Source organism: Hydra viridissima, unplaced genomic scaffold (genome assembly GCF_058129835.1).
Source record: "Hydra viridissima isolate aposymbiotic clone 2 unplaced genomic scaffold, HvirCarnegie_v1 scaffold_1, whole genome shotgun sequence".
Taxonomy (NCBI): domain Eukaryota; kingdom Metazoa; phylum Cnidaria; class Hydrozoa; order Anthoathecata; family Hydridae; genus Hydra; species Hydra viridissima.
In genome coordinates, this window is record NW_028324300.1 from 12,052,133 (window position 1) to 12,079,369 (window position 27,237).

General features: G+C 29.1%; 3 protein-coding genes across 3 annotated transcripts; all 3 read right to left on the reverse strand.

Annotated features, from left to right (window-relative positions):
* Positions 1–1,811: 1,811 nt before the first annotated feature.
* LOC145188028 (putative serine incorporator) lies at positions 1,812–11,063 on the reverse strand. Its single transcript, XM_090072119.1, has 12 exons — positions 10,560–11,063; positions 10,256–10,429; positions 7,448–7,629; positions 6,914–6,993; positions 6,512–6,605; positions 6,289–6,326; positions 4,963–5,039; positions 4,284–4,380; positions 3,565–3,654; positions 3,301–3,447; positions 3,062–3,191; positions 1,812–2,550 (listed from the first exon to the last, which is right to left on the reverse strand). Exons 1-12 carry the CDS (start codon positions 10,590–10,592, stop codon positions 2,406–2,408), a joined length of 1,287 nt encoding a protein of 428 aa, XP_089928245.1. The 5' UTR covers positions 10,593–11,063; the 3' UTR covers positions 1,812–2,405.
* A 445-nt stretch (positions 11,064–11,508) lies between these two features.
* LOC149893363 (uncharacterized) lies at positions 11,509–14,009 on the reverse strand. The gene is made up of 2 exons (XM_090098384.1): positions 13,720–14,009; positions 11,509–13,551 (listed from the first exon to the last, which is right to left on the reverse strand). Exons 1-2 carry the CDS (start codon positions 13,858–13,860, stop codon positions 11,509–11,511), a joined length of 2,184 nt encoding a protein of 727 aa, XP_089954510.1. The 5' UTR covers positions 13,861–14,009.
* Positions 14,010–18,590: 4,581 nt separating this feature from the next.
* On the reverse strand, positions 18,591–21,680 carry LOC145187627 (uncharacterized). The gene has a single exon (XM_080064073.2). The coding sequence runs from the start codon at positions 21,591–21,593 to the stop codon at positions 18,900–18,902; it is 2,694 nt and encodes an 897-aa protein (XP_079920199.2). The 5' UTR covers positions 21,594–21,680; the 3' UTR covers positions 18,591–18,899.
* Between the last annotated feature and the right edge of the window lie 5,557 nt (positions 21,681–27,237).

Consider the following 27,237-nt stretch of genomic DNA (forward strand, 5'->3'; position numbering starts at 1 on the left):
TTTTTTGTTGAATTTATTAGTACTATTACTGTTAAATTTATTAGCATCGATATTTCGAAGAAAAATTTTTTATGTTCAAAGAAAAAAATCGTTGCTCTGGAGTATGGTTTACTGTGCATATTTTATTCGTAAATATATATATATATATATATATATATAATAAATTTTAAAAATACAATAATTAAACAATATAATTACTAAATTAAAAAATTAAATTGAAGAGAAATAAGTTTCTTAATAATAAATATACGAGAGAGCAAAACCAATGGACTTATATGAGATGGACGTGCAGCGTTATTATTTTTGTTTTTTTTTGCGAACCAATGGTCGTTGCGCATCGTTACAAATCCTTTGATTTAAACAATAGAATTTTAATTTTTGGTCTCGTCTAACCAGTCACATCAACTTCCTTTAAGTTATTAATGATAACAGCAATAGAACTAAGTTTTAAGCTTAATTTTTATATAGCTAGGCATTCTTAATATTTTAAGAAATAACGTGGATGATGATATAGAGATTGAGATCTTTTACTTAACTACTTTAATACATTTATAACTTGAAATATAATAAGTAATACAAAAAATCAACTAGTTTTGTAGCTTTGTTTCATGTCCAGGGAAACTACTCGCTCTACTACATTGCTGCAAACTTTCAGTTTATGAATATTATAGAGTTTTCCATTTTTCTGTTTAACAACAGAAATATATACAGTTAAGGATAAATAACTTATACATAAAATGAATGTAAAAACAATAAAGAAAAAAATAATTTTTTCACAATTTTAAAGAATTCAGCAAAGCCAATTTATGGCAAATCAAAGCCAATTTATGGCAAAACTAAGTATTTATTATTAACATATGATTTACCAGCAATATATAAATTAACTTTTATTTGACAAAAACAAATGGGTTATGTGCTTTTTATGACAATGAAATAATATATGAAATATGAAAAACGAAAACATGAAATACCTGTCCGCATTTTGCAAGATAATTATCTTGCAAAAAGCTCTTCAAATTCATAATTAATTATAAACTTGAACAGCTTTTTAAAAGGTTCTGCTTTATCAAATGAATTATAAAAAAGCCCATTAGAAAATACACTTACTAAAAAATAATGCATAATGGAATATATATTATGGAGCTTATAGAGTAGTCGAGGCAAAAAACGGCGATATATCGGAAAAAATACTAAAAAGATACACAAATTTAAGCTGGTGAATGAAGGACCAAGGAATTGAATGAAACCAGATCTTGACAAAAAAACTTTATATAAGCTTTTTTATATTTTACTATACTTTTTTTAGTCATCTTAAAATTATCTTTACAGTTCTATTTTATCATTAACAGACTTTGTTTACACGAAAAAGTTCCCAAATTTACAAATGTTTATCTTGGAAAAATGATGAAAATCTGTTCGTGCCGGCAACTCATTCCCTTTACCTTGGTGTAATTTGTTTAGTATTTTATCAACGCGTGAAGTAGTTATTTTATCCTGAACATTCTTATTAAACAAATGATATAAAAGTTTAAACTAATACCACGTGATCAGAATTTCTATTTTAAAACTGTGGGCAGCCATCTTAATAGATTTTTTTTTGTTAGCGGGTGAAAACTTAGAGCTTTTCGGAAACTCACATGACTCGCTAATTTCTGCGGCCTCTTTAATGTAAAACAATGAGTTGCACGTCCATCTGTTATACATCCTTGCAGAGATTAACTCTTACAAATCTTAGCTTCTTAGATCATGTTTGACTAATGCAAAAATCGTCAGCTTAACTAAAATTGAAGACAACTACTGCGCAAGCTACTAAAAATCTTATATTTAAAACAAAATTCATAAAAAGAAGTTTTGTAACAAATCGAACAAATTGTTTGAATTTAAATTTTCAATTTATAAAAAAAACTTCAAAAAATCCAGAAAAAAAGTAAGTAAAATTTAGGATGTTAACAACAATATATATATATATTAAAAAAAAAATTCTATTAACACAATTTTTTTTTTTAAATCTTACACCAGTTATAATAAACAAACACCGCAAAATGTTCAATAATAATAACGAATAGCATATAGTGATAGCGGATAGTAGATAATATAATGGAGAGAAGATAGTAATAAAGGATAGAAGATAGTGATAACGGATAGTAGATAGTGATAATAAAATAGTGATAACGTAGATAAAGGATAGTTAAATAGTGTGCAAAAAGTGGTTGAGCGCTAAGAGACAAATTGCTGCACTAAACTAAGTCAAACTTCACAATTCGCTAAAAAACTTCTTCAACTCTCGAAGTTAAAGAACTTTTTCAGAACCCTTTAAATATTTCGATGCAACAGCTTCAACTTCCCATTTTCCCTAAAGTTTTAGTTCGCTAGAACAGTTTAAATTGTGAACTCTTTAATCACACTCAGATGCTGAATCTATCCGGAAATAAAACAGGAGCGACCAGCGTCCATATGTATAACGCAATACAAACCCATGACGCAACTATTTGCACCCACATGGAAGGCCAATTGGCAGCAAAAACAAAACCATTTTTAACAGACTCAGGGCTGAAAGCAAAAGAAAAAACATGAAAAGTAAAAAAAGAAAATTGTATCAAATTGAATCTTTGTTTATTGCATTTGTTCGTTTTTGTTCTTAAAACCTGAACCAATTCAATAAAGCATGTCGAGTTTCATTTGCTTTATAGAATGATGTAATCCTTAATTTCTAATCTTAAATGGAACTATAAAAGTGAGACAAATACAGTGTAAATGTGATTACGAAAATGACTTTGGATTTTGTTTTTCTATGAAAACAAGGCTAAAAAAATTTGCTAAAATTTAGTTGAAAAGCTTGAATGAATGTGCAATTAATTTAAGATTGAGTTTTAAACAGTGATTGGGCGACAATAAATTAGAATTGTCTCGCATTAGAGCGAGACAATTCTAACTTATTGTCGCCCAATCCACTTTTAGAAAAGGCCTATAAAGAGTTGTTTTAACATAAATTAAATGCAGAAAATAAAAACTTTAGAACCAAAAAATGTTTCAACTTAGTTTCGATTTCACAAAAACTCACTTAGACCAGTTTGTCAAGACCATCATACAGTACAACGATGCTAGCATGCACACCACGTGGAATAGCCAATACGAATATTGTATTTGTTCAGTTTCATCATCTGCAACCTTCTGTACTGAAGACTCCTCATCTACAACAACAAACAAAAAATTTTATGATAAGTTATACTATTTTTGAAAAGCTTTTCTTCATTCTCTACGTTACTGAAAGTGTTGAGCCACTGAAAGAAACGTACAAACCTTCGATAACACCAATATCATCATGAGATTTTGTGAAACTGACATAAAAAACAGTGATTACAGCAATCACGATGCCAACTACAAGCATAGCTATGCCTGCGCCTTTTATTTCCGAGAAATTGTAGGAACATTTCCAAGACTCGTCGCCTAAAAATGGGTGACTACATTTCTTTCTATGAATATATTTTTTAGTGTTTTTTTTTTCACAGAAAAAAGGCTTAAGATACTAATTAACAAAAGCTTCTTCTGTAATAAATATTTTACCTAAAGGCTCAGCACCGAGTGCTGAGAAATTCAGGTAAATAACATACACTGAAACCACACTAGCTTGCAAAATTCCGGACTTTTGGTTGGCTGTTTGAAAAAAAAAAAAGAAGCTATTTGAGCATATAAACCAGACCACAGAAATTTATTGGTATCTCACAAACAAAGGGCAATTGAAGACCTCAGCATTAAAAAAAAACTTAAGTCTCATTTTTATCAAAATGAAACTTGGCATTGCTTTATACTTATTTAATTTAATTTAACAAATAAGTATAAAAGTGTAAGAAATCTTTATACTTTTTATAACCAATCTTTATTTAAACATTATCATCGAATAAAAGCATTTTCAAAATTGATTTTCTTAAAATGTTTTTGTGGCGTAACTGTACTTTGTTAGAGCCTTCAATTTTTGACACATTTAAAAATATCAACATAAATGAAAATTTTAAACGTATATTTTTCAAGATCTAAGGAATTAAATAAACCCAATCCCTGATCTTTAAACTAAAGAAAATTTTGATAACTATTTAAGAAATTAAATAGAGCTTCTAAAAGTTTTTTAAACACTCCAGAATGCAATCTTAGCAATTGTTTAAAATTAATAAGCCAAAATTAATATTAATTTTGGCTTATTAACTTTAAACTATTAATTATAAAATAAAATTAAAATTAATAACCAAAATGATCATAGTTAAAAAAATCGTTTCTTTTTTTCTTACCTTCTTGGATGACAGGAAGTACAGCCAATATGGATACCAGAATGCAAAGAATCAAACTTATGGAGATCAAGGCCTTATTTAAGTTACAAGCACTGCTCTACAAAAAAAAAAAAATACCAAAAACTCTAATGTAACTTATTCATTCCTGAATGAAAAATGCAAACATTCGATCCAAAAAAACTATTTATTTTTATTGGTGTCTTCTTAATGTTTCTTTTATGAGGTTGTTTAAACTTATATAATGAGGATAACTCTGTATGATATGTTGAATGTGATTTCTTCTGTTAAGTTTTAAATTGTTACTTAAAAATTTTTTTATGGGTTTTGCATCAAACTCTTCCTTTTCTCTGAATGTTAATTTTATGAAACAATTTTTGTGTTTTAGAGCTAAAATTAAAAAACATTAAAATCTTTGAATATTTAAAAGTGTTGATTTTATTTGAACTATCTTTTTAAGCCCCAAAAACTAAAATTAAATTTAAACATTTTATTTGTCTGAAAAGAAGAGAAAACAGTGTGCTACTCTAAAAAATAAACCACAAAACATCTAAACACTAAACATAAAGAATATTATATTTCTTTATAGCCTCTATATATAAAAAATAAAAATTATGATAGAATACAATATAATAGATATAAAAAAACAAATTAAAAGTTTAATTTTTCAAAATCAAAGTACCGTAGTAAATTTAACAAACATGCCAATAACTCCAGCAATTGCAAGACTGTACATAAGTAAACATAAAATAACCATAACTAAAAGGAAAAGTATATAAAATAATAGACAAAAAATAAATTCAACAATAATATTTTTTCCTTGGATTCAAACTTCCTTTCTTCTAATTAATTTTTGTTTTTCCATGAAACATGGAATGGCACCAGTGTTTCTTACCCAAGTATTACCTTATCCCTTTTCTGGGTAATTTGGAAACTTTTTCTTACCGATTACCTTGGGGTAATTTAACCAAATTACCCCCAGTAATTTCTGGAAATTTTAAATTGTGTAATTTTTCAAAAATTATTTTTGTAAATGAAACTTTATTGTTGTGATAACCTTTACTTAGTGGCGGACTTTGAATGGCATGGAAAAGTTCTCCACAAAAGTTTTAACATAAAATCACCATTATGACCTTAGTTGAGGTTTCCAGCTTAGTCTGTTGCTGTTACATAAGTACTAATATATTGTAAACAAACCAAAATTGAAATTTTCAGCGTGTAAAGGAATTATTATGCAATCAAAGTTTAACATTTTAATTCATTTATTACTGACATTGTTTAACATAAAATTACTAGTTGTCATACAATTATTGTTAACATCATCATTATATTTAATAGAAAAAAATTAAAAATTTGAAAATAGCCAACTTTGACGATGTCAGTTCTAAAAGGAAACTAAATTTGGGTATATTTTTTGTATGTGACAGAAAACAGTACAAAGTCCAAAATTTGTTCAGCAGTTTTGAAAGGATTTGGAACAGAAAGCCTTATCTACACTACCTTCAAGCAAAGAAATAGATTTAAGATAAAACTTGCTAAAAGAAAAATCAGTCACTAAAAAACCAATCAACAACAAAAGCTTCCCATATTAACGCTTTCTTTAAAAAAGGCTTTGAACCTCAAATGACAATCTTTAACTTCAAAATATCCAGTTCTTTGGGAATGAAAAAAACTTAAATTTTAAATTGCAAAATGCAATTGATGAGATTTGACCAAAGATGAGATTTGATCAAAGATTTGAAAAAAGAGATGAGTTTATTTGAATCTATTCATCAAAGGCCTAAAAATCTTGAAAAACCTTTTAAAGTTCATCAACAGTTAAACCAACTTCAGAGAAGCCATGTGGAGCTACAGACACAGGATTGTCTGTTACAAAAATAAAATTAGATTGGGAAATGATATCCTTGATGCTTTGATTTTAATGCATCATTTCTAATTTACAGAATAAATTACTTATAATTTTTTTAATGACATAAAATAGTTGCAAACTATGGTATTAATTTCTTACCAAAACCATAACATTTGTTTTCATCTGCTTTTCTTAATCTGCAATGAAGAAATTATTTTAAATGGTACTTTACAGTTAAAAAATTATAACTATTAACAAAGGCAAATTTTTAACATGTTTTATGCAACTTTATAAATGCCATGAATTAAAGACTAGAACATAGGCACAAAGGATTAAACACGAAATAGAGGAATAAACTCATATTAGTGAATAAAAAACTCACAAAGCTTCTGTTAAGTGATGTGCAAACTCAATCAAATACAAAACTTGAATTAAAATGAAAATAACGCCACCTGTCATTCCAATGTAAAGCCAAACTGAAATTGAAGAAACTTTGAAACATCCATAGATTCTGAAATCATTATGCTTAGTATAAAAACATACATAAAATGACCATCTAATTAAATGAACAGAGGTTGTTCTAATTATGTGGCTTAAAAGTTTATTTATACATTAAAAAAGTAAAATATAATCATGACAATTTCAATTTCTTAACAAAATAATTCAAAAGTGGACAGAATTTTTTGCATTGTATCATGATAATGCAAAATATTTAACCAAAAGATTGCATCCAGGAACATCTTGCATAAAAAAAATCAAGATTATTAATCTAATCAGCAAATACCTTTAGTAAAAGGAGTGTCTGGAATAAAAAATGCTGCAATCATCACTCCAATTAAAATAAGCAACTTGAAAAACCAAAATCTAGAAAGTAAACAAAAAAAAACTTTAAACAAAAATTTTAATCAACAAAAAAATACCCTAAAACCAAACAAAGAGTTGAAACTAAAAAACTATTTAAAAATCACCCAATTTACATACTTTTCTCAAAAACTAATTAAAAAAATTTTTTTTTTTTATTGATTTCCATAATTAATACAATGCTATATTGGATTGTTTTCAGCACAGAATTTCAGATAGATATTAGAACTTTCTGATCCTTCACAAAGCATCAGAAGCTTGAAAAACCAAGCTTGCGGTTTTTTTAAATTATATCTAGAATACTATTTATTTACATTTGTTTTAAGATTATTTATATTATTAAATTTTTGGGAAGTAAAAAAGAAGAGAGGAATAAAGATTAGTAAGAAGGATTTTTAAAAATTATTTTTGTATAACTTGTAATGTTGAATATAACATCAAAAATAAGGTTACTCACCCATTGTGAAAGTAAGCTCTACAATCTTTTGAAGACTTAACACATAACGTAAGTAAAGACATGAGCAGAAAGAGCATGACAAAAGCAAACCACACTCGGTATACAGATTGATAACCCACAGCCTTTTCGCATTTATCTCCAACTTCGATTAAGCTACAAATACTTTTGTCATAGAATGGAACCTAGAAAAATATAATATCTTTTAAAATCATAATGTAAAAGTAAAAATAACACGAGGAATTAAATAGTTTGATAATACATAGAAACCTTTTAGTGTAATAAAATATTTAATTTGACTGTTGAATGAAATTATGCATTAGTTAAATTTTACTATTGGTATAAAGTAAACAGACCTATCTCAAGTATCTTAATGGGTTAATAAGTATTTGTGCAGCAGTTTGTAATATATTTTAAAAAAGAAATAGGTTTGCAGAGTTCAAAACTAAAAAAAAAAACCTAATCACTAATCAAATAGTCAACAACATTTAAAATTGAACAGGTGCAACCAAATATCATCAAAAATTTGAGGATATTAAGATTAGTACCTAAGCATTACCAAATATGATATTATCATAATACTTTGGACATTCGTAGATAGGAGATTTTTTTAAAAATCTATTTGTAACAACATGATTTGTTTGTAAAAACTAATTTGGGTGAAGGTATAAATTTTAAAAAAATATCCAGGCTTGTATTTTACAAACCAGGCTAAAAGTCACAACATGAACTTCTATTCTAAGCAACTAATAAATTTTCTTATAGACTGTTTTTAGAATTTTAGAGATAACAATTTACACAGTTTATTTGCATTGAATTCAAAACTTTTTGTAAATACCTTCACTTAAAGTATTAATAACAAAAGAGAAATCATTTTTTGACCAATCTAAAAACAAACTAATTACTGACCATACAACTTTAGTTATCAATATAGGAAAATCTTACAGAGCTTGAAGAACCAACTTTACAGAGTATAGCCATCCAAAATTTAATATAAAAACTGCAAAAGAAACTATAAATTAGAGAAAATGGCAGTAAAGTATTTCATATGTTACATAACAATATGATATAAACAACTTCACAGCCATATTCTCTAAATTATAGTTTCTTTAATGATAACCAATCGTTTCCCTTTTACTCAGAAAACTCAGAAAAAAAACAGACTTTCATGTTGTATTAATACAACTATTCAAAGCATTTTAAGTAATTTAGCAGCCTTTAGGGAAATGTAAAGTAATATACATTTAATGGTAACAGACATCGCAAGAAAAACTAATCTTAACTTTTTATTCATTTTGTAAGTTCAGCAATAAAATTTAATACCTCCCAATGTAAAAGAAGGAATACTCCACTGTGTCAAGACATCTTGCATTACTTTGGTATTAGCAAAGCTAATTCACTAAAAACATTTCTAAGCAGAAGACTTTCTAGAACTTTCTACAGAAATGGACTACAAAATGGTTTCTACTAAAACAATTAAAATTATCCTTTCAATAATACTATCCTTCAATTCAAATGAAAAATTTCTTTTCTACTTTCAAAACTTTTTTTCTTCCAAATAATAAAATCATTAGTCTGAGATCTTTTTAGTACTTGCTAATCAATCTGAGAATTGAAGAATAAAAGTTAAAGAAGAAATAAAATTGAAAACAAAAAAACTGTTATTCAATTAAATTGAAATTTGTTTTATTGGAACTTGTGAGTATTCAAATTCACAAGTTCCAATAAAAAAACAAGACAAAACAAATTGTCTTTTTTACACATGAAACTGCTGCTTTCTTCCATTTTATGACTTTATCAACTAAGTTGGTTGTTGCTCACCTTAATCATAGGTTGCTTTTTTTTTTTTTTACAATATCATCACTCTGCCAATAAAAATATGGTACTAAAAATCTGATAACATACATTAAACTGAGAGTTGAAGCTACAATTTTTTTTCTTCTTTAATTATCTTAAAGCATAAAAGTCTTCCATTATATAGAATATTCTCTATATAGACTATAGAATCTATATAGAACATTATTTAGAATACCCTCTGTAAAATATTCTCACTTCCTTTTAGTTGTTTTTGGATAAATTATCAGGTCTAATTTTTCTTATACAGTTCTTTGGTTAATTTTTTTATTGTTATTATAATATTTCTATCTGATCTGTCTTACTTATAATGCACCATAAGCAAAATAAAGTCAGTGATTTTTATTTATTTCCAGTTTATCGCTGTATTGAATCTGATACTTTCACTTTATGAAACAAAACATTTTCATATAAGTAAAATAAGACTCAAATAAAGGGCAAAAAAATATTATCCTTTCCAGGTTTTTTTTTTTTTTTTTTTTTTTGATAGACCTTTTGTGTTAAGTACCAATACTGAATGAAATCAGTTTTTACTACTAACCTTCTTCTAAAAACTTTAGGTTTAATATCTAAAAACCATTCATCTTTTAAATATTTTTTGCTAAAGTTTTCATAAACCATTTCTTAAGATTGCACCTTGATACATTTATGCTTAATTGTTTAGAAGTTTTTCTTCGATTTGTTCAAATGGTAAACATACAAAAATCTTTGAAAACGTAAAATAGTCAAAAATAATACCTTTAAAAGACCATTTATTTACAAATATAAGACGGACATTAAGTACTTGATATATTCTACAAATAATGATAAAATCTAAGAAGTATTCTGTATGTTATTTATCTCAAAACATATATTGAGTTTTTTAGTTTCTTTGTTTTTATATTAATTTTTAGAAATTTTGCTCCAACATATATTATAGATGTACTTAAACACAATAAAATAGATAGAAATGTATACCTTTATGGAAGTTGATAAAGACTTTTGAACTTGTGGAATTAAAAAGATAGATGAAGTAAGAACACCAAGGATGATAAAGAATAAGTACATTAATCGTGTCATAACTGAAGTCACACTATTTGGGCAACATGAACAACACAATGAGCAAGCACTAGAACAACAGCAGCATGCTAACTAAAAAAGAAACACGAATTACTCAGCTTATTATAATAGTCAGCTATCATGCTTAAATATTGTGCAAGAGACAGTCTTGTTGTAATAGCTTTTTAATGTTTATACAGATAATTAAGAGAGTGAAAGATACCTGGGCAGCACAAACACCAAGCACACACCCCATTTATGATGAAATATTATGATAATCTTCTCTCTTTTTTTCTTGTAGGTAACCAAAGGTGATTAAAATATAAAATTATTAAGTATCAAAACGTACTAAGTAAAATTTTTGTGTGCATAAATTAAAATGTAAATAAAACTACCAATAGCACTATTTTCTAAAGCTATAGTTTTTTTTATATTCATTTAAATCTAAGCATCACTTTTTCCCAAATAAAATATTGTTTTCAAATTTAGTGCGGACTGTTAAGAACTTTAGAGCTTTTCGTTGCGCGAGAAACGAACAACTTAAGTTTGTATATAGAGACGGTCATCTTTAATGTTTATCAAGTAAGGTATCTTTGACTTAATTTATTAAAAATTTATTGTACAAAAAAAAAATGTTAGAAACTAATTAAACTATTTCTTTTTTCTATGACCGAATTTTTAAATTGCATTTACATAACATTTCCAGATTGTTTAAAGCGATAATTTCGTCGGGTTACTGGCAGAAGTTTGTAACTAACATTTCGGTGTTTCTGAGATATTTGAATTTTAATATTTGAAGAACTCTATAAATCAGGAATCATAAGAAAAACACATGTTGCATACTTCAAAATGTTTATTATTTTACAAAGATACAGATGCAAAATAATTTTTTTCACAAAATAAGGAGGTTTTTATAAATTTCGAGAAAAATCAAAAATTGGTTGCACTTACAGACTTCTGCTTGTCAAGAGTTAATGCTTATAAGAAACTTAAGTGAATGATTTCTTATGATGTAGTGATTAAAATAAAGGCAAACCTATTATTTTGTGGCAGACAAAACTACTTTTAATTAATTGTTGATAAACAAACATACTAATAATAAGAATTTTAATATTTAAGACATATTTTTTCAATCGTTAACTAAAAAATTAATGCTACATAGTAGGTGACATTCATTCGTCGTCTTCAGAGTCATCTTCACCAGACTCTGGTGCCACGTCTCTTGCAGTCTGACTGACGGGCAGATTATGGTACCATTCTTGTACTTCAATAGGAATTATTCCCAAAGTACACAATCTTTCCAAGTCATTCTTTTTTGCCTGTGATATGGGCAGTGGAGTTGAGTATGCTTTATTTATTTCTGTAGGCATGCTGAATTGCCGACCTCTGCCCTTTGTAAATACATTTATATACGGCGTGGTAAAGTCATAACGATACTGGAAACAATTTGGCTTAGATTTCTCATACTTTAGACATTTTATTTTTAGCCATTTAACGGTAGCACCATTCTCATCTTTGTTACGGTTTTTTATAATTTTTTTTGATAAATCAGACAAATCTAACATATCAGAAAATGTCAGTTGATGTACATTGAATGGTTTAGCATTCTTTCGTTTCCTTGAAGACCGTGCCAACCTGAAAACTGTCATCCAATCAATTATTGAAAAAATTGGTACATTTTTCTTTTGAGCTTCGATTGCACTGTGCATGGAGTCAACTTCCATGTGAGTATGTCCAGTTTCTAAGAATTTGTGTTCAATGCAATCGAAATGGAGTGTTTGCACCACATACATAAAAAATGCAGCTATGTGTTGATTTCGATTCTGGCCTCCACAGCAATCTGAAAATAAAGACAATTCTTTAACAGTTTTGGGAATTTGTTTCAGCCAGAACCACAAGGCACTTCCTATTTCCGAACTACCCCTTTTCCCATTCATTTCTGTCCAAACATTGCAATATCCGTCATTAGGCAAGCGTGATTCGTATATCGTCAAATTATAGACACAGATCTTGCGAGAATAGTACAATTGAGAAGTGTCACTAGACGGTATTTGTAGCACACTTTGGAGATCGAAGGTTGCAGATAAAAAAGACGGATCAATGTTCGATCGCTCTTTGTCCGTAGCTTTGGCTAACCGAGCATCTTCTATCCTTTTTCGGTGAAGCTGGTATTCTGTTGACAATGTTAGTTTAGCTTCATTAGAGGCACTGTCGTGATTGTTACATGTCACACATTGATCCTTCTTGGGTTTAAAAAACGAGTAATTGTAGTTCGATGAAAATATTCGTCTGTACGATATTGTTGATACTGGAGATTTATTCTGGCTTGCACACTCTGTAAAGTAAAGCTCGTACATCTTTGTAATTGAAAGCTTGGAATCAAGGTACAACCTTTTGCTTGATCGACGACAATAGTGTGATTCCATTACAGGAAACTTTTCTATGTGTGATTTAACAAAATTTATAGAATCTGCTGAGGTTTTATTTGACGGAGAGTGTTTACCTCGTTTATCTGGTCCTTCAAATACTCCCATATTGCTCCGTGTTTTAAAAGCGTGGATGATAGGTCCATCAGAAATACTTAGTGTATTTTTAAAGAAAGTTTGACAAATTCGCACCTTTGCGTCACCTTTCTTGAAGAAATAAGACCTGGACAATTGTCGATTTCCTTTAGTTGTTTGCAACTTCTTTCTTATAGGTAAATTTTGCTCTATATTACCAATGTAAAAATCCTTTTGCCTATCATAATCCAATGACCAGAAAGTTCTACATATTTCAATTCTTTCTTCTTCAGTAAATACCTGTGAGCATTTAAAGCGACATGAATTATTACATGCCACTTTTGGTTGCTTTGCTGGTCTTTCAATTCCTTTCCTTGATTTATAAGGTAAACATTTTTTGCGTTTACCTTTTTCTACATTGACCAACCAACTTTCTGGACGAGATATTGTCCAGCGAGTACGTTTACGAGTACGTTTGCGAGTACGAGCAATTTGAATTTCATCATTATCAAGTGTATTTTCAACTGTAACTGTCTCACTGTTGCCATTTACATCGGAAGTTTGGTCGCTGTGTACGATAACATCATTGTTTATTATAATTTCGCTTGATTCATTTTCCTCATTAACCACAGAAATCTGAATATTATTAGGCACAAGATCCGCACCATTTTCGCTCTCATGTAGCGTGCCTTCACTAAGCAGTGCTTCATTACCCTGAAATTGAATAATATAATTATGAATTCATAATATTTCAACAAAATGTACCAATTACCATAGTGTAAAAACGATTATGGAAGATGTGAAAAAATAATAATAGATAAATACTTATAATGAATCTCCTTACTTTAATTTGATTTGTAATTGTAAAGTTATGATTTTTACCTGATCGGAATTTGCGTATTGATTTGGTACAAAATTTACCACAAAAACGTCATTATTACTGCAATCATAGTAGTCCACAACAATAGTATTACAATCCTCGGATAATGTAATTTCACTAGTATCCATTTCCGGCGTTAGCATTTTTTTCTTTAACTTGTAAACGAAATTGTTATTATAAAAATTATAAAAAGTTATGCACCAATTGTTGTTTTACGTAAGAGTGGTATTGTAAAACAAGTTCAATTTATTAATACATTATAAGAATAATGTTATACAAATTTGCGATAAACACAAAGAAGAGCTTGTATATCACAGCTAGTGATAGAAGAGTTGCTCGAGTCCGTTGTTGTTACTTCAAGAGAACGAGGTTTCGAAGATCACGCTATTTATACATATTCCCAAGGGGAAAATAATTGTTTATATAATATTAACCAATCCAAACACGATATATTTTACGATTTGATTAGCGCAACACCAATGATTAAATCAGATTAAAGCTCACAGTAATACTGGGGCAAAAGGATTGAACCATTTTCTTCATTATAAAACAATAATACTCACATGAGATGTCGTGGATTGGTAGCAAGAATCATCATTTTCGGAACACGTTTTTTTCACAATATTCACCATTTTTAGTGTCCTTTTACTAACTTTTTCAGTAATTGACACGTTCTTTAATGTTACAAAAAAATTAAAATGAATAAATTACGTTTTACACTGTTTAAAATACTCCAAATAATATGAATCTTCAATCAAAGCAAAAAGCATACACACCAATTTGACAGGAATGGCAGTTGGGTTTAATGGTAAGTGCTGCCACCATACGGGAATATTTTCAAAATATGTCAGGCAAAAATAAGTAAGTGACTTTACCAAGCAGTGTTGCCCATAGTGTGAGCAAAACCTAATCCCAGAAGTCAGTAAGTGGTGTTACAAATCTTAGCCTGTTCTATTTTGATCTCAGGAGCACTTACATTTATTTTGACCATAAAAAAGTGTAATTTATCCTTATAATATCACTTACAAGTTTTTACCAGACGAAGATATTGACTAAATGGTGACAAATATCAAAAAATATCATTTTAAGAAAAAATGTAGTTACCAACTTCTGCCAGCAACCCGACGATTTGCTTCACTTAACACGCAGTTTCATAAATCTACTCAATATGTCAATGTTCTCCAAGGCATAGAGGAAACATTGACATCAAAGTTTGTGTTTTTGTTCCATGTGAGAGATTAAAAAAATAGCGATGATCTGCTATTGAAAACTATTTTTAATTTTTCTGGTATCAGATTGGGTCAGACTGATGGCAAAATATTCAGCATCATAACAATTGTAACAAATGGAAGTGGAACTTCAGTTTTTTCACGCGCATGTTCATAAACATTCAGGCTTGACTCTGCGTGATGTGTTTCTGGTATGGATGTGGAAAGCTTGACACAGTGATCTTCTCTCTGTTCAGTGCTGCATTTCCAGAGTTAACGCCATTAACGCATTCGAGGCTAGTGAAATATATTAACGTTTATACAATATCATCTGATGGCCGACATTTCATTTCTCCTCCTTTTCTTAAACTCATATAGCCAATCGATGCCTGGTTTGCCATGTTAAAATGAATGCCCATAACAACACTCTGCAAATAATCCATAATAATACAGTGCACCGCATTTCAATCACCGAATCTCCACTCATCGAATTAAAGAAGTTCCAAAATATTTTTTTTATATGTATTCTTTCGATAATCATAATCTATAATTTCTTATGTGCGTACCAAACTTAACAATTTTCTCTATTAAATTAACTATTCGACATAATGATCTACTGGCTATTTCCACATGGATATTGGTGGACGATTAACTAATACCTATAATGATAAATATAACTAATTGATATTTTAATAAATATAATAAATAAACTAATTGAGATTTTAATTTCATTTTAACATTTTCTTCCAATATTCCATTTGCAGACAACAAAATGGTTTTTGGCCCCAAAACAATTTTATTGACTCTTTGATCCCTAAGGAATAATTTCTGTTTACAGCAAGTTTCAACCATATGAAGTTGGCGAGACAAAAATTAATATATATGAATGATAGGTTTTCATTCAGTCTCACTATATCTTCGGAAAAATCAGACTAAATCTTGATAACAATAATAAGGCCTACATTTAATAATCATAGTGACCATATAATAAACACATGGCTTAAAGACTCTCGGGAGGCAGATGGCAACTAAGTCTCCGAAGTAGTTTTCTGAGGGTATATGAGGCGATTAAAACCATAGTGGTATGTCACATTTTCGTTAAAATTGTGTTAGGTGCTCTATGAATTTGTAAAAAATTATTTAGAGGCAAAGTGAATTAAGTCTAGCGCAAGATACCACCAGTTGGCAGTACTTTCCATGTATAAAAATAAAATGCCAACAAACACTTTTGTTTTTTTAATTGCAGTAAATACATCGCTATGGTTTTGACTCCTCATATGTATTTTATATGGGGGATCGAAAGCATGTGAAAATAGAGAAACTTTGTATATTCTGAATAAAAAATCAGTTGTAAAAAAATTAATCAAAATTCCCATAAAGTTTCTTGACAACATTCTCGAGAATAAAAAATATTTTCAAGTTTTAAGTTTTAGCAACAAAATAAAAACATAATTCTGGTCCAAAAGTTCTCATTCTAAAAATTGATTTCTTGTTCTTACTTTTCAGTAATATTAAAAAGGACCGGTAGTCTTATTTTCAACTTTTTTCTATCAGTAGGTCAGATTTTTCTACCAGTTGGTCGGATTTATATAATAATAATAATAATAATAATAATAATAATAATAATAATAATAATAATAATAATAATAATAATAATAATAATAATAATAATAATAATAATAATAATAATAATAATAATAATAATAATAATAATAATAATAATAATAATAATAATAATAATAATAATAATAATAATAATAATAATAATAATAATAATAATAATAATAATAATAATAATAATAATAATAATAATTATAATAATAATAATTATAATAATAATAATAATAATAATAATAACAATAAAAATAATAATGATAACAATAATAATAATAATAATAATAATAATAATAATAATAATAATAATAATAATAATAATAATAATAATAATAATAATAATAATAATAATAATAATAATAATATTAATAATAATAATAATAATAATAATAATAATTAAAACAATAATAATAATAATAATAATAATAGTAATAATTATATTAATAGTATTAATAAAAATAATAATAATAATAATAATAATAATAATAATAATAGTAATAATAACAATAATAATAATAATAATAACAATAATAATAACAATAATAATAACAATAATAATAATAATAATAATAGCAATAATTATCATTATTATTATTATTATAATAATATTCCCTATTCCCATGACTTTTATTCATTATTCAAACGTGTTTGATTAAATAAATATTTGAAAAAAAAATCTTTTTTAGTGACTCATGGGACATAAGGTAATTAAATGATCAGTGTGTAATATAATTGAATAAAATGTAGGAGATAATTTTAATATTTGGAGTTTTCTTAAAGAATGATTTGAGACTTGACTTAGAAACTTAAATCAATGCTATTTAAATAATGTAACCCAATTTCAGTTAAAACTGTTGCAATTAAAAATTGATTTACCAACCCACAAACGGTAGTGGTTTGAACCGAAATTTCGGCCGAAACCGAATAAGCAAAAGGTTGTCAAAGCAAAAATTCCTTTCATTAGTTCCAAATACTCTATGAATTTTACAAAACCAAAACGGTGTCTTCTTCTACTTGAATGAGAAACCAAGGTAATGTACTTTTTCTGAACGAAAAACCAGTTTTAATTTCCAGGTTTTTAAGAGCTAACATCTAGCAATGTGATCAATAAATTTATTCGGGTTAGTCCTTGATCTGTCACTCTATTTGAGAAACATTTTCGATAAATTTATTGGTGCATTAAGAGTAGCAAAGAAAATGAGATGGAATGATCAATCAGTCGTGTGATAATAAACTGAATCTTTTTCGATAGTGTTGTTATTTTCTTCTGCAATCTCTTACAAACTATAAAACCTCTTTCAAACACTTTCAAACGTGCTTTTATCATATAAACTAACTTCAAATACCTCTGATTAAAAATCGTGATTAATTGACAATGCCATGTTAATTTTATGTTTGAACCGGTAAAGTCGCTAACAATCTTTGATAACTTTATGAAGAAACCAGGTAATTACTTGGATCTCAAAATTTGATTTTGTATGAAAAAAAAAAAAGAAAGAAATCTCGCCTTGTACAAAATTGATACAAAGTTATGAAAGACAAGAGGTATTTCTTATGTGTTTAGAAGTATATCTTGGTATTAAGAAGTATATCTTAAGTATTTAGAGATATACCTTGTTATTTATCCTAAAATGCTTCAGAGCTAAAAACAAATCGAACATAGTGTAGAGATAAAATTAACGTATAAAAGTTGTTGTAATGATCCGTTTAGTATTAGGAATTATAGTGATGGGGCTAGTTAATCAGCAGTAAGTTTTTTTTATAAACATTTTTATAATTTATAAATGTTAGCTCATAAGGTTATAATATAAGGACCATAATAATCATAAGGACCTAAATAAATCCATTTAGAAAAAAAGTAAAAGATTCTACAGAATGCAAGTCTGGATATAAACTTTAAACAAAAATTCGGTTAACTACTTTGAAAAGTTTAACAACTATTTTTTGAATATAATCTTAACCTTTTTCCATAAGCATTAAATATATTGAATCCGTTTCATGGAAAAAATTCAACATACTTTTAAATACTTTTAGATACATTTTTAACAACATTTTGTTCTTTTTTTGTTCATAGTTTAATAGGTTGCAGTTATTCCTTTACTGTTTTTAGATTAACTATAAGTGAGAATCCAATTATCAACTATTAAGAAAAAAATTTTTACGTTCTTTTGACTGTGCTCTAATACTTTGGTATGAAAGTCAAGCTTGGTTCGTAGAAGGGACAGTTTCTTTAAAAAATATTCTTTGCTTTAACTACATGCATTTATTAAACTACATTTTCCTATAACGCAATGAGAATTACTATTAAGGCTCTACTGAATGAGTTGATTTTTTGGTGGGTACATAATATATTTTTGTTTTCAGATTTTCAAATCTGACGAAAGCGTTGAGAAAGTTGTCAGTGAGTGCTCTCCACTTAACCAATGGCTCGATTGAAAGCGCTGCGAAAACCTTTTAAACGTCTTCTTTTGAAGTCGGATGACAGTTTTAGAGAAGGTATTGACCATCAACAGCATGATCCCTTTCGAAGATCGGCAACACGTGTAAATGAATGAAAACACCGAGTTGAATGTTTTCTCACCTTCAGACGACGCCTTCGGAATTTGAATCAAGCCGAGAGCATCGATTACACCAAGTAACAATATCAGTTTTAAAGCAACCATAACAAGATCAACGCGAGACGTTTTTCCATCGCCTAACACCTTTTTGTTTGCTTTTTCAAGCTTCCAAATTTTATGAATTGTGAAACACAAGCATATCACACACGAAACAAAAATAACGGAAATCGGTACAACGTAAGAAAATACTTTAGCGTAGTACCCTGCAATCCAACAGTCATTGTTTCCATATCCAATGAATGTTGCACCAGTGAATTCCAACGCAACAGTCAGCGTCACGATAACGGTTGGAACCAGCGTAGAAACAAGCACGTTGGCCGTGAAACAGCTACGCCTTGAGAATCTCGGTGCTAAAGCTGAAAACTTTACTGCTAGCTCAAGGGCTATGCATAACACCCACTGGTAAGATGCCAACAGACTCCAGTGTAAAACCACCGATATAACTTTGCACAGCGTTGTTTTTCCAGTTACGTACGCAGAAAGCAACATCGTTGAATCGGAAAGCAGCAACAACGAGCAGAGAGTTATCAAGTTGAAGTTAGACATAACTCTTAGTTCCTTAAAAGAGACGTAGGTAGTAACGATGAGGAGATAACACACGACACTAATAGAAGTTAAAACTACGGCAAAAATGTTTTCAACATTGCTTATAAGGTTGTCATTCTCAGAGTTGACAAACGAAGATTTGCACACTCCGACGCCATTCGGCAACGGTACAAACTGATCGGCATGAAACGTGTACTCGGAGTTCGAGTATCTGTATGTCAGCGTTTGGTTATCCACAGTGTAGTCTGTAGTCAATTTCTGCAGTACACAACTCGATTTTAAATGGTATTGTTTGCAAGTGCTCATTTTTCTTTTAACTCCGCTCTTGCTCACTTCAATCCACAAAACGAGGTTCTCGTTTTTAAAGGTTCCGTTTGCAGTTGTGTAATCGCATGAGCTGGAGAAGTTGCCTTCGATGCTAGTAAACTCTTCGGGCTGGGCGCACAATCTGTTTTCTCTGAAACTCCTTCCAACATAGAAACCATATAGTTCGGTATACAGTTGATAATACTCAGAAGTAATAAAAAGTAATCCAGAACCAATACTACCCTTGGAGCTGTCATAAACAGAATTCAAAAATTTTGAATCAACAGTGTAGTTCCATTGGAACAAAAATGATTTTGTTAAGTTACGGTACATAAATGGTCCGTTAAAGCTATTAAGGGAAATATAGTTATCAATGTAGCTGTTTATTGTTTCTACCTCATCTAACTTATTGACATGCGCAAACAAGCCGGCTTTTTCACTAAGCAAGCAATTTTCAAAGCTTGCATTTTTGATATTTTTTATTGATAGCATTTTTTGTATTTTTAAACATTGTGAACCAACTGCTGTGTATCCATAACAGCAAGTTATCGGCTCACAGCTTTTGGTGAGAAGATTGTAGAATGAGTTTTCTTCGCAGTTAGTGCTAGGATCATTAAGTGTAATAATGGTCATAGTTTTTTTCCACATTACAGCTGTATCTGGAACGTAAGGATTTACCACCACTGGAGGGATGATCGTGTCGATACTATTACTGCATTTATAACAATCACAATTATTACAAACTGAGAGAGTTCCTTCATACATATTACATAAATCACAGTGCTTACTACTTTTCTGACACGTTTTGTCTTTTACAAGTCCTTGAGTAGAACAACTTAAGATGTTATCTTTAACTTCATTGTCTCTAGTTAACGATGCAGTGCAAGTTTTATACTGGTTAAAAATCTCATTCAACTTGGATACATTTGTTGTTGTTAATACAATTGTTGGAGTTGCGGTATTGTTTATTGTTGTCACGGCAACTATTATTGTAGCTAATTTTGTTCCTTCTCTTACGATTCGTATTATTACCGTGATATTTTCAGTTTCGTTATGGCATTCTAATGACATATTCATGGCAATAGGTACAGCGAAGTTACAGCGTGCACAGGCAGCATTTCTGTATACTATTTTGTCTGATCCCATGACTGGAACGTTTCCTACAAACGACTTGTTTTCGCTGTTTATGCACAGTTCAATGTCAGATTTATTGGTCCCATCCGGACAAGAATGCACCATTAGGATGTTTTCACTCTTGTGTTGTGACTCAATGGGTACAAGCATAACTTGCTCACACTCAAAACGTTTGTATGGCTTTGAAGCATTAACAAACATTTCTAGATAAACGTCTAAAGTCGGTGGATCAGTATTGTTCCACAGTTTATCAATGCAGCAACTTTTTGAAAGAAAGCAGTTGTTATCGCAGTTGCAGCATTTACTGGAAGAATTGTTTTGCTGACAAAGGTACCGGTCGGTGTTAGTGACGTTGGTGACGTTCAAGTACTGTGTCAAGGGAAATAATCTCAACTCTTGAGCGCAGACGGAGTTCAAGATGGCTTGATTAAGAAGAAACAAAAAAAGCATTTCAACTGCAATATATTAAAAGGTGATCAAACATTTTTCTGTTCTTTTTTCTCATAGCATTATTCCATCTGCTTAAAATTTAATAATAGTTTTTTAGTTTTTCTATTGATATATCGCAGCATTGATATAATTTTTGAAAATTAAAAAAAAAGCCTTTTTTTTTTGAAAAACTTTTGTTTGTGCATTTTATTTCTTTGATTTTCTTTTCTTTTCAAACTCTTTTTGTTCTTTTCATCACAGTTGTATAGATTTGTACTTGTAGAATTCTAAGTATTAAGTACTAAGTACTAAGTATCGCTTTTAAAAAATAAGTTAATTCTTAGTGCAACGAATCTTACTTTAGGAACTTAAGTATCAAGTACTAAGTACCAAGTATCATATTTGATAATTAAGCTAATACTTCTACAAGATAGAGGTCAGCGGTTTTATTTTTCTAACTGCAGTCTTTGAGCTTTTAAAAAGTAATAGACGTTTTATAGGTTTTTGATATATGATAATAATTGCAAAATATCAAGTTACTTTTTCAAAAGTTATTTTTTCAAAAGTATTAGATAAATTAGTGCTTAAGTGTCTCATTTTGCCCCTCGTTACCCTTGTTAATTTTTTTGCAATAACAACATCAATGTGCATCATATATGATCTTAAAGAAGCAAGCTTGGTAAATATTACTATCAAGATTTACCAAGCTTGCTTCTTTAAGATCATATATGATGGACATTGATGTTGTTGCTGCAAAAAAATTAACAAGGGTAACGAGGGGCAAAATGAGACACTTTGCAACACTTAAAAATTACGACACAATAACAACACTTAAAAATTACGAATTTTTAAGTGTTGTTATTATATTTTTTCCTAGCCTTTTTTTATTCTCACTCAGTGAGATCAAAAAAGGCTAGGAAAAAATATGATAACAACACTTAAAAATTTGTAGTTTTTGCGAAGCCGAGAGATGAAATGATTCCCCTTCTACTCAACTTTTTTTATTTCAAAGCGACTCAATATATTTTTCTTGACACAAAATAGTTTTTGAACACAACTGCATATTTAAAAATCTTGCAAGTAATAATTTGTAGGGATGGCATCATGATAAACGCGAACTATCTCATATTGCCCCGCTGTCTCATTTTGCCCCGCGTTAACCTATATATATATATATACATATATATGTAAGTATAAATTACATATGAAGACTCCATGGGAAGAAACGGCAGGGTCACATTTTTTCATTTTGAGATAAATCATTATTAAACTTTTAAACCTTTATAGGTTTCGAAGTTGTAGGAAAATTTAGAAAAACTTTAAACATGCATCAAATCGTTTGTTTGATTTAAATTCAAATACAAAATATGCTATTATGGTTAGTAAAGCTAGAAAGTGTAAAAAGTCGAAACTTTCAAAATGTGACCCTGCCGTTTCTTCCCGTGGAGTCTTCATATATATATATATATATATATGTAAGTATAAATTACATATATATATATATATATGTAAGTATAAATTACATATATATATATATATATATATATATATGTAAGTATAAATTACATATATATATATATGTAAGTATAAATTACATATATATATATATGTAAGTATAAATTACATATATATATATATATATATATATATATATATATATATATATATGTAATTATAAAGCAAATTGTATAAATGTAACATTTAAACTAGTTCTAATTAAAATTTATTTTTCCTATAAAATTTACAATTTTCTCTATTACATGACGTTACAAAGAGATGGGTATTTGCGAAGGAGAAAAAAGATTTTAAAATTTCTTCATGTTAAAATTTGTTTTTATAAAATTTGCTTTTAGCTAATAAACTTCTAAATAACAATTAAATGAAAACAATTAAAACAATGTTCCTTTAATTATCTATTTTTAATTATTTATTTTTAGTTCGTCGGGTTGGTTTAACAAGGTTCTAACTGATATTTTTGCCAAAACTCAGGCTATGACTATATTGGATTATTTGAATCATATTTAGCCATCTAGCATAAAACTGATGTGCCAAAGTTTTATCGGCAGGTTAAATTTGATCACATTCATTTTGACAAGGTGACAACCCAAACTGCAGATTCTTACCTTTTCACAATTACACTGGTTAACAAAATTTTAATTTTTTTTTGACACATGAAAACAAATGTCAAATTTTGAATGAATTAATGCCACTAAAAAATAATATATCAATGAACAAAGTTTGACACATCAGGTTTCCTTATGACATCAAAACATATATTTTCGTAAAGATTACAAATATTACCTACACTTAGAAAAATTATTACTTAATGTACAACAAATACTTATGCTTTTTGAGAATATTTGGTATTTGGTTGGTCCCTTCTAAATCTCTAACAATAATCTGCTACCAATCTTGGACTCCAATTCTCTTGATAACGCTTCTCTGTTAAAAAAATGTCCTTTTGATCTTCTTGCTTTGTTTTTCACAGTGCCTAAACTTGCCGGAAAGAAATCCAGATGACTAAGTGGGTACCAAGATGTCTATTAGACATCTCAACAACGTCTCAGACCCGTGTCTAAATTCCATATTAAAAAAATCTCAATGTTAACCCCTTTGAGACATCTGCATATTAGATGTCTTCAAGACACCTTTAAATTATTAATATTAAAGACGGCTACTACGTTAACACCTTTTAGACGTCTGAATTCAGATGTAATTGAGGCATCTCAAATTAGTCATTTGTGAGAGTACTACCTATCAGATGTCTTCGAGACACCTCATACCAGTAATTTTGAAGACGGCTAATTTGCTTTAAAAAGGTTACAAAAATATTAAAACATTTGGACTAAAATAGTGTTATGTAAAATAAATATCAGATGATTTCTTTATATAGTAAAGATGAAAAGTATTATTTCAAAAACATGCAATACACATATATTAGAACGTACATTACAATTAAAAACTAATTAAAGCTGAAATATTTATTTCAATATATCATTTTTTTAGTTCAGCATTCTTGCGTGCTGGAGCATTTCTTAACATGCTCTGAGTTTTCTTGTAAAACTCAGTTTCCGTTGTTTTCGGAAATTTATTTAGTACAGCATTTTATATAAGGCGGTAGATTTTCGTATCCGCAAATTTAGTTTTTTTATTTGTTCCTTTACCAAGGCCCTGCATGTTTAAATTATTAAAATCTTTTATCACTGATATGTTTAATTCTTTAGAATTTATTAATGATACAAAGAAGTTTTTTTACATTTTGCCAATTTAAAGGTATCACACTGGAAATGGTCATCGTTGATCTTTCGTTGCACAATTGCATGTTCTCATTTCTTTCTCAAAAAAAAATAAAAAAAAAAAACAATCTCGTTCTCTTACTGAAATTTTAGGTCCAGCAATGTGCACTGATCTCTGTAATCCGGTTTCTGAAAATCGTTTCGCTACTTGTGCAATTGGGTTGTTCGCATTTTTTACCAATTTTTTGATTATTTTCATAAAGTTTTCAAATGGGAATGCTAAAATTTCATTTAGCGACGAGGCTGAAAATTCAACATCTTCATGCAAGTGTACTAGTACACTTGCATGTCCAACAATTCAACATCTTCATACAAGTGTTACAAACACTTGCATAGTCCAGCCTTCACTGTGTACAATATACATGGCCTAGTTAGGCTATGTATATTGTACACAGTGAAGGCTGGACCATACAAATCTTTGGTGCTCTGAACAAAAAAGTATCAGAAGACCCTTCGCGATATTATGATAATAGTCTCTAAAAATTTTGTTTGAATTACAAAATATACTAATCGCAATATGCAGAACATTAAAATTTTGATAATATTTTTTTGGTATGACAAATTTTAAAACCAAAGGGCCAGTGTACAATAAGAATGACCTAAATTCAGTTGCTTTCCAAGGATCTAAATCAGCTAATGTACATGGTAGTCATGCAAAATCAGTTGATAAATTTCCACTGAGCTCTATTAACTTACTGTTAATTGTTTGAATTTGCACACTTGACAACCGACAAATACGTGGACCTTGTTTCAGAAATCTTTTTACAGCGCCAAGAAATACGAGGTGCATAGAATCCAAGGTGAATTGATAAATTGATGTTATTATGGGAATTAATGGAGAGCGACCAGTTTGATGAACACCTGCATATGCAAATTGGTTAAAGTCTGCTGTTGTTCGAAGATCTCTTAAATTTGTAAAATTAAAAACAAGTCCATGTTGAACATATGTGCCAATAATCTTACACCGTTCACAAGAATTGTAACCTGTGTGGTTTACGATACACTTCAGGAATGAGCGAGCAAGTGTATCACAAACAAAATTCTTCAAAAAAAGAGAAAAACGTTTTTCATTTATAATGACTGTTCCAGCTAAATTTTGGAATTCTGCAATGAATTCACTTAGAAATTCATGCACACTATCAGGCTTACTCTTACCAGAAAGCAAAGAAATTATAAAAACGTCAAGACAACCAAAATATCCTAATATCGGCCAAAACTGAATTCCAATGGATTTGAAGAGTGGTAAATCATCCACATTTATATGTAAATCAATGCTATCGTTATTATGAAAATACTCTGGATTTTCTGGCATGCGCTTTTCAATACCCGCTTGTATACCAAAATGTATAAAGGTACCAACACATTTTTCTATTTCATAGGTTGTTCTAGGAGTTTTTAGCAAAGTTCTTGAATCTTTAGGAAATTATGGGTACCCATTCTTTCTTAATATTTTCAGCAAATCATTTACAACTACACGTGAACAGTTGTTTCTACTGATGAGTCGACTTAAATCCATTTGAAAAGCATGTGTATCTGGAATGTCGCCATCAGAGGTATCTGATGAAGACAACACGGCTTCTTCATATCCAAAGTCATTGCTACCATCAAAGTCAAGCTGTTCAATACTATGACTGCTTTGACATAAATCATTTCTTGCAGAGGAATGATTTTCCTCAAATTTAACATTTTTAGCGGAATGATTTGCCTTAACTTCAAAGCTGCCACCCCCAATATCGTGACCTTTTTTTTCTTTTACGATATTTTCTCATACAAGTTCTCATGTAAAGTGTATTGTAGTCTTTCCACCATGGCATAATTATTTTTCTAAATATTATATATTCTTGAAAAAAAGAGTTATATTATTATCACACATGGGTGTTAGCAACAGAAAACCTTTTTTAACTGATGATAAATTTTTTTTACTAAACATTTTCAAATCAATGTAATAATAGTAATATCCATAAAAATACAGTTTTAGTTTATAAATCATATGATAATATTAAAAATTGTAGAGATTAAAACCTTTATACACACACACACACACACACACACACACACACACACACACACACACACACACACACACACACACACACACACACACACACACACACACACACACACACACACTATTATTACTATTATACAAACTAAATAATTAGATTTGTTTATATAACATTACTTAAAGTTTCACGCAATGGCGATCATCAAATGTTAGATAACACCTGATGATCGCTTTGCGTGAAACTTTAAGTAATGTTATATAAACAAAACTAACTATTTAGTTTGTATAATAGTAATAAAAACATTCGCTTTACTTACACTACGCTGTATTGAGCACTCTTTCTAAAAATATGAACATAATTTCA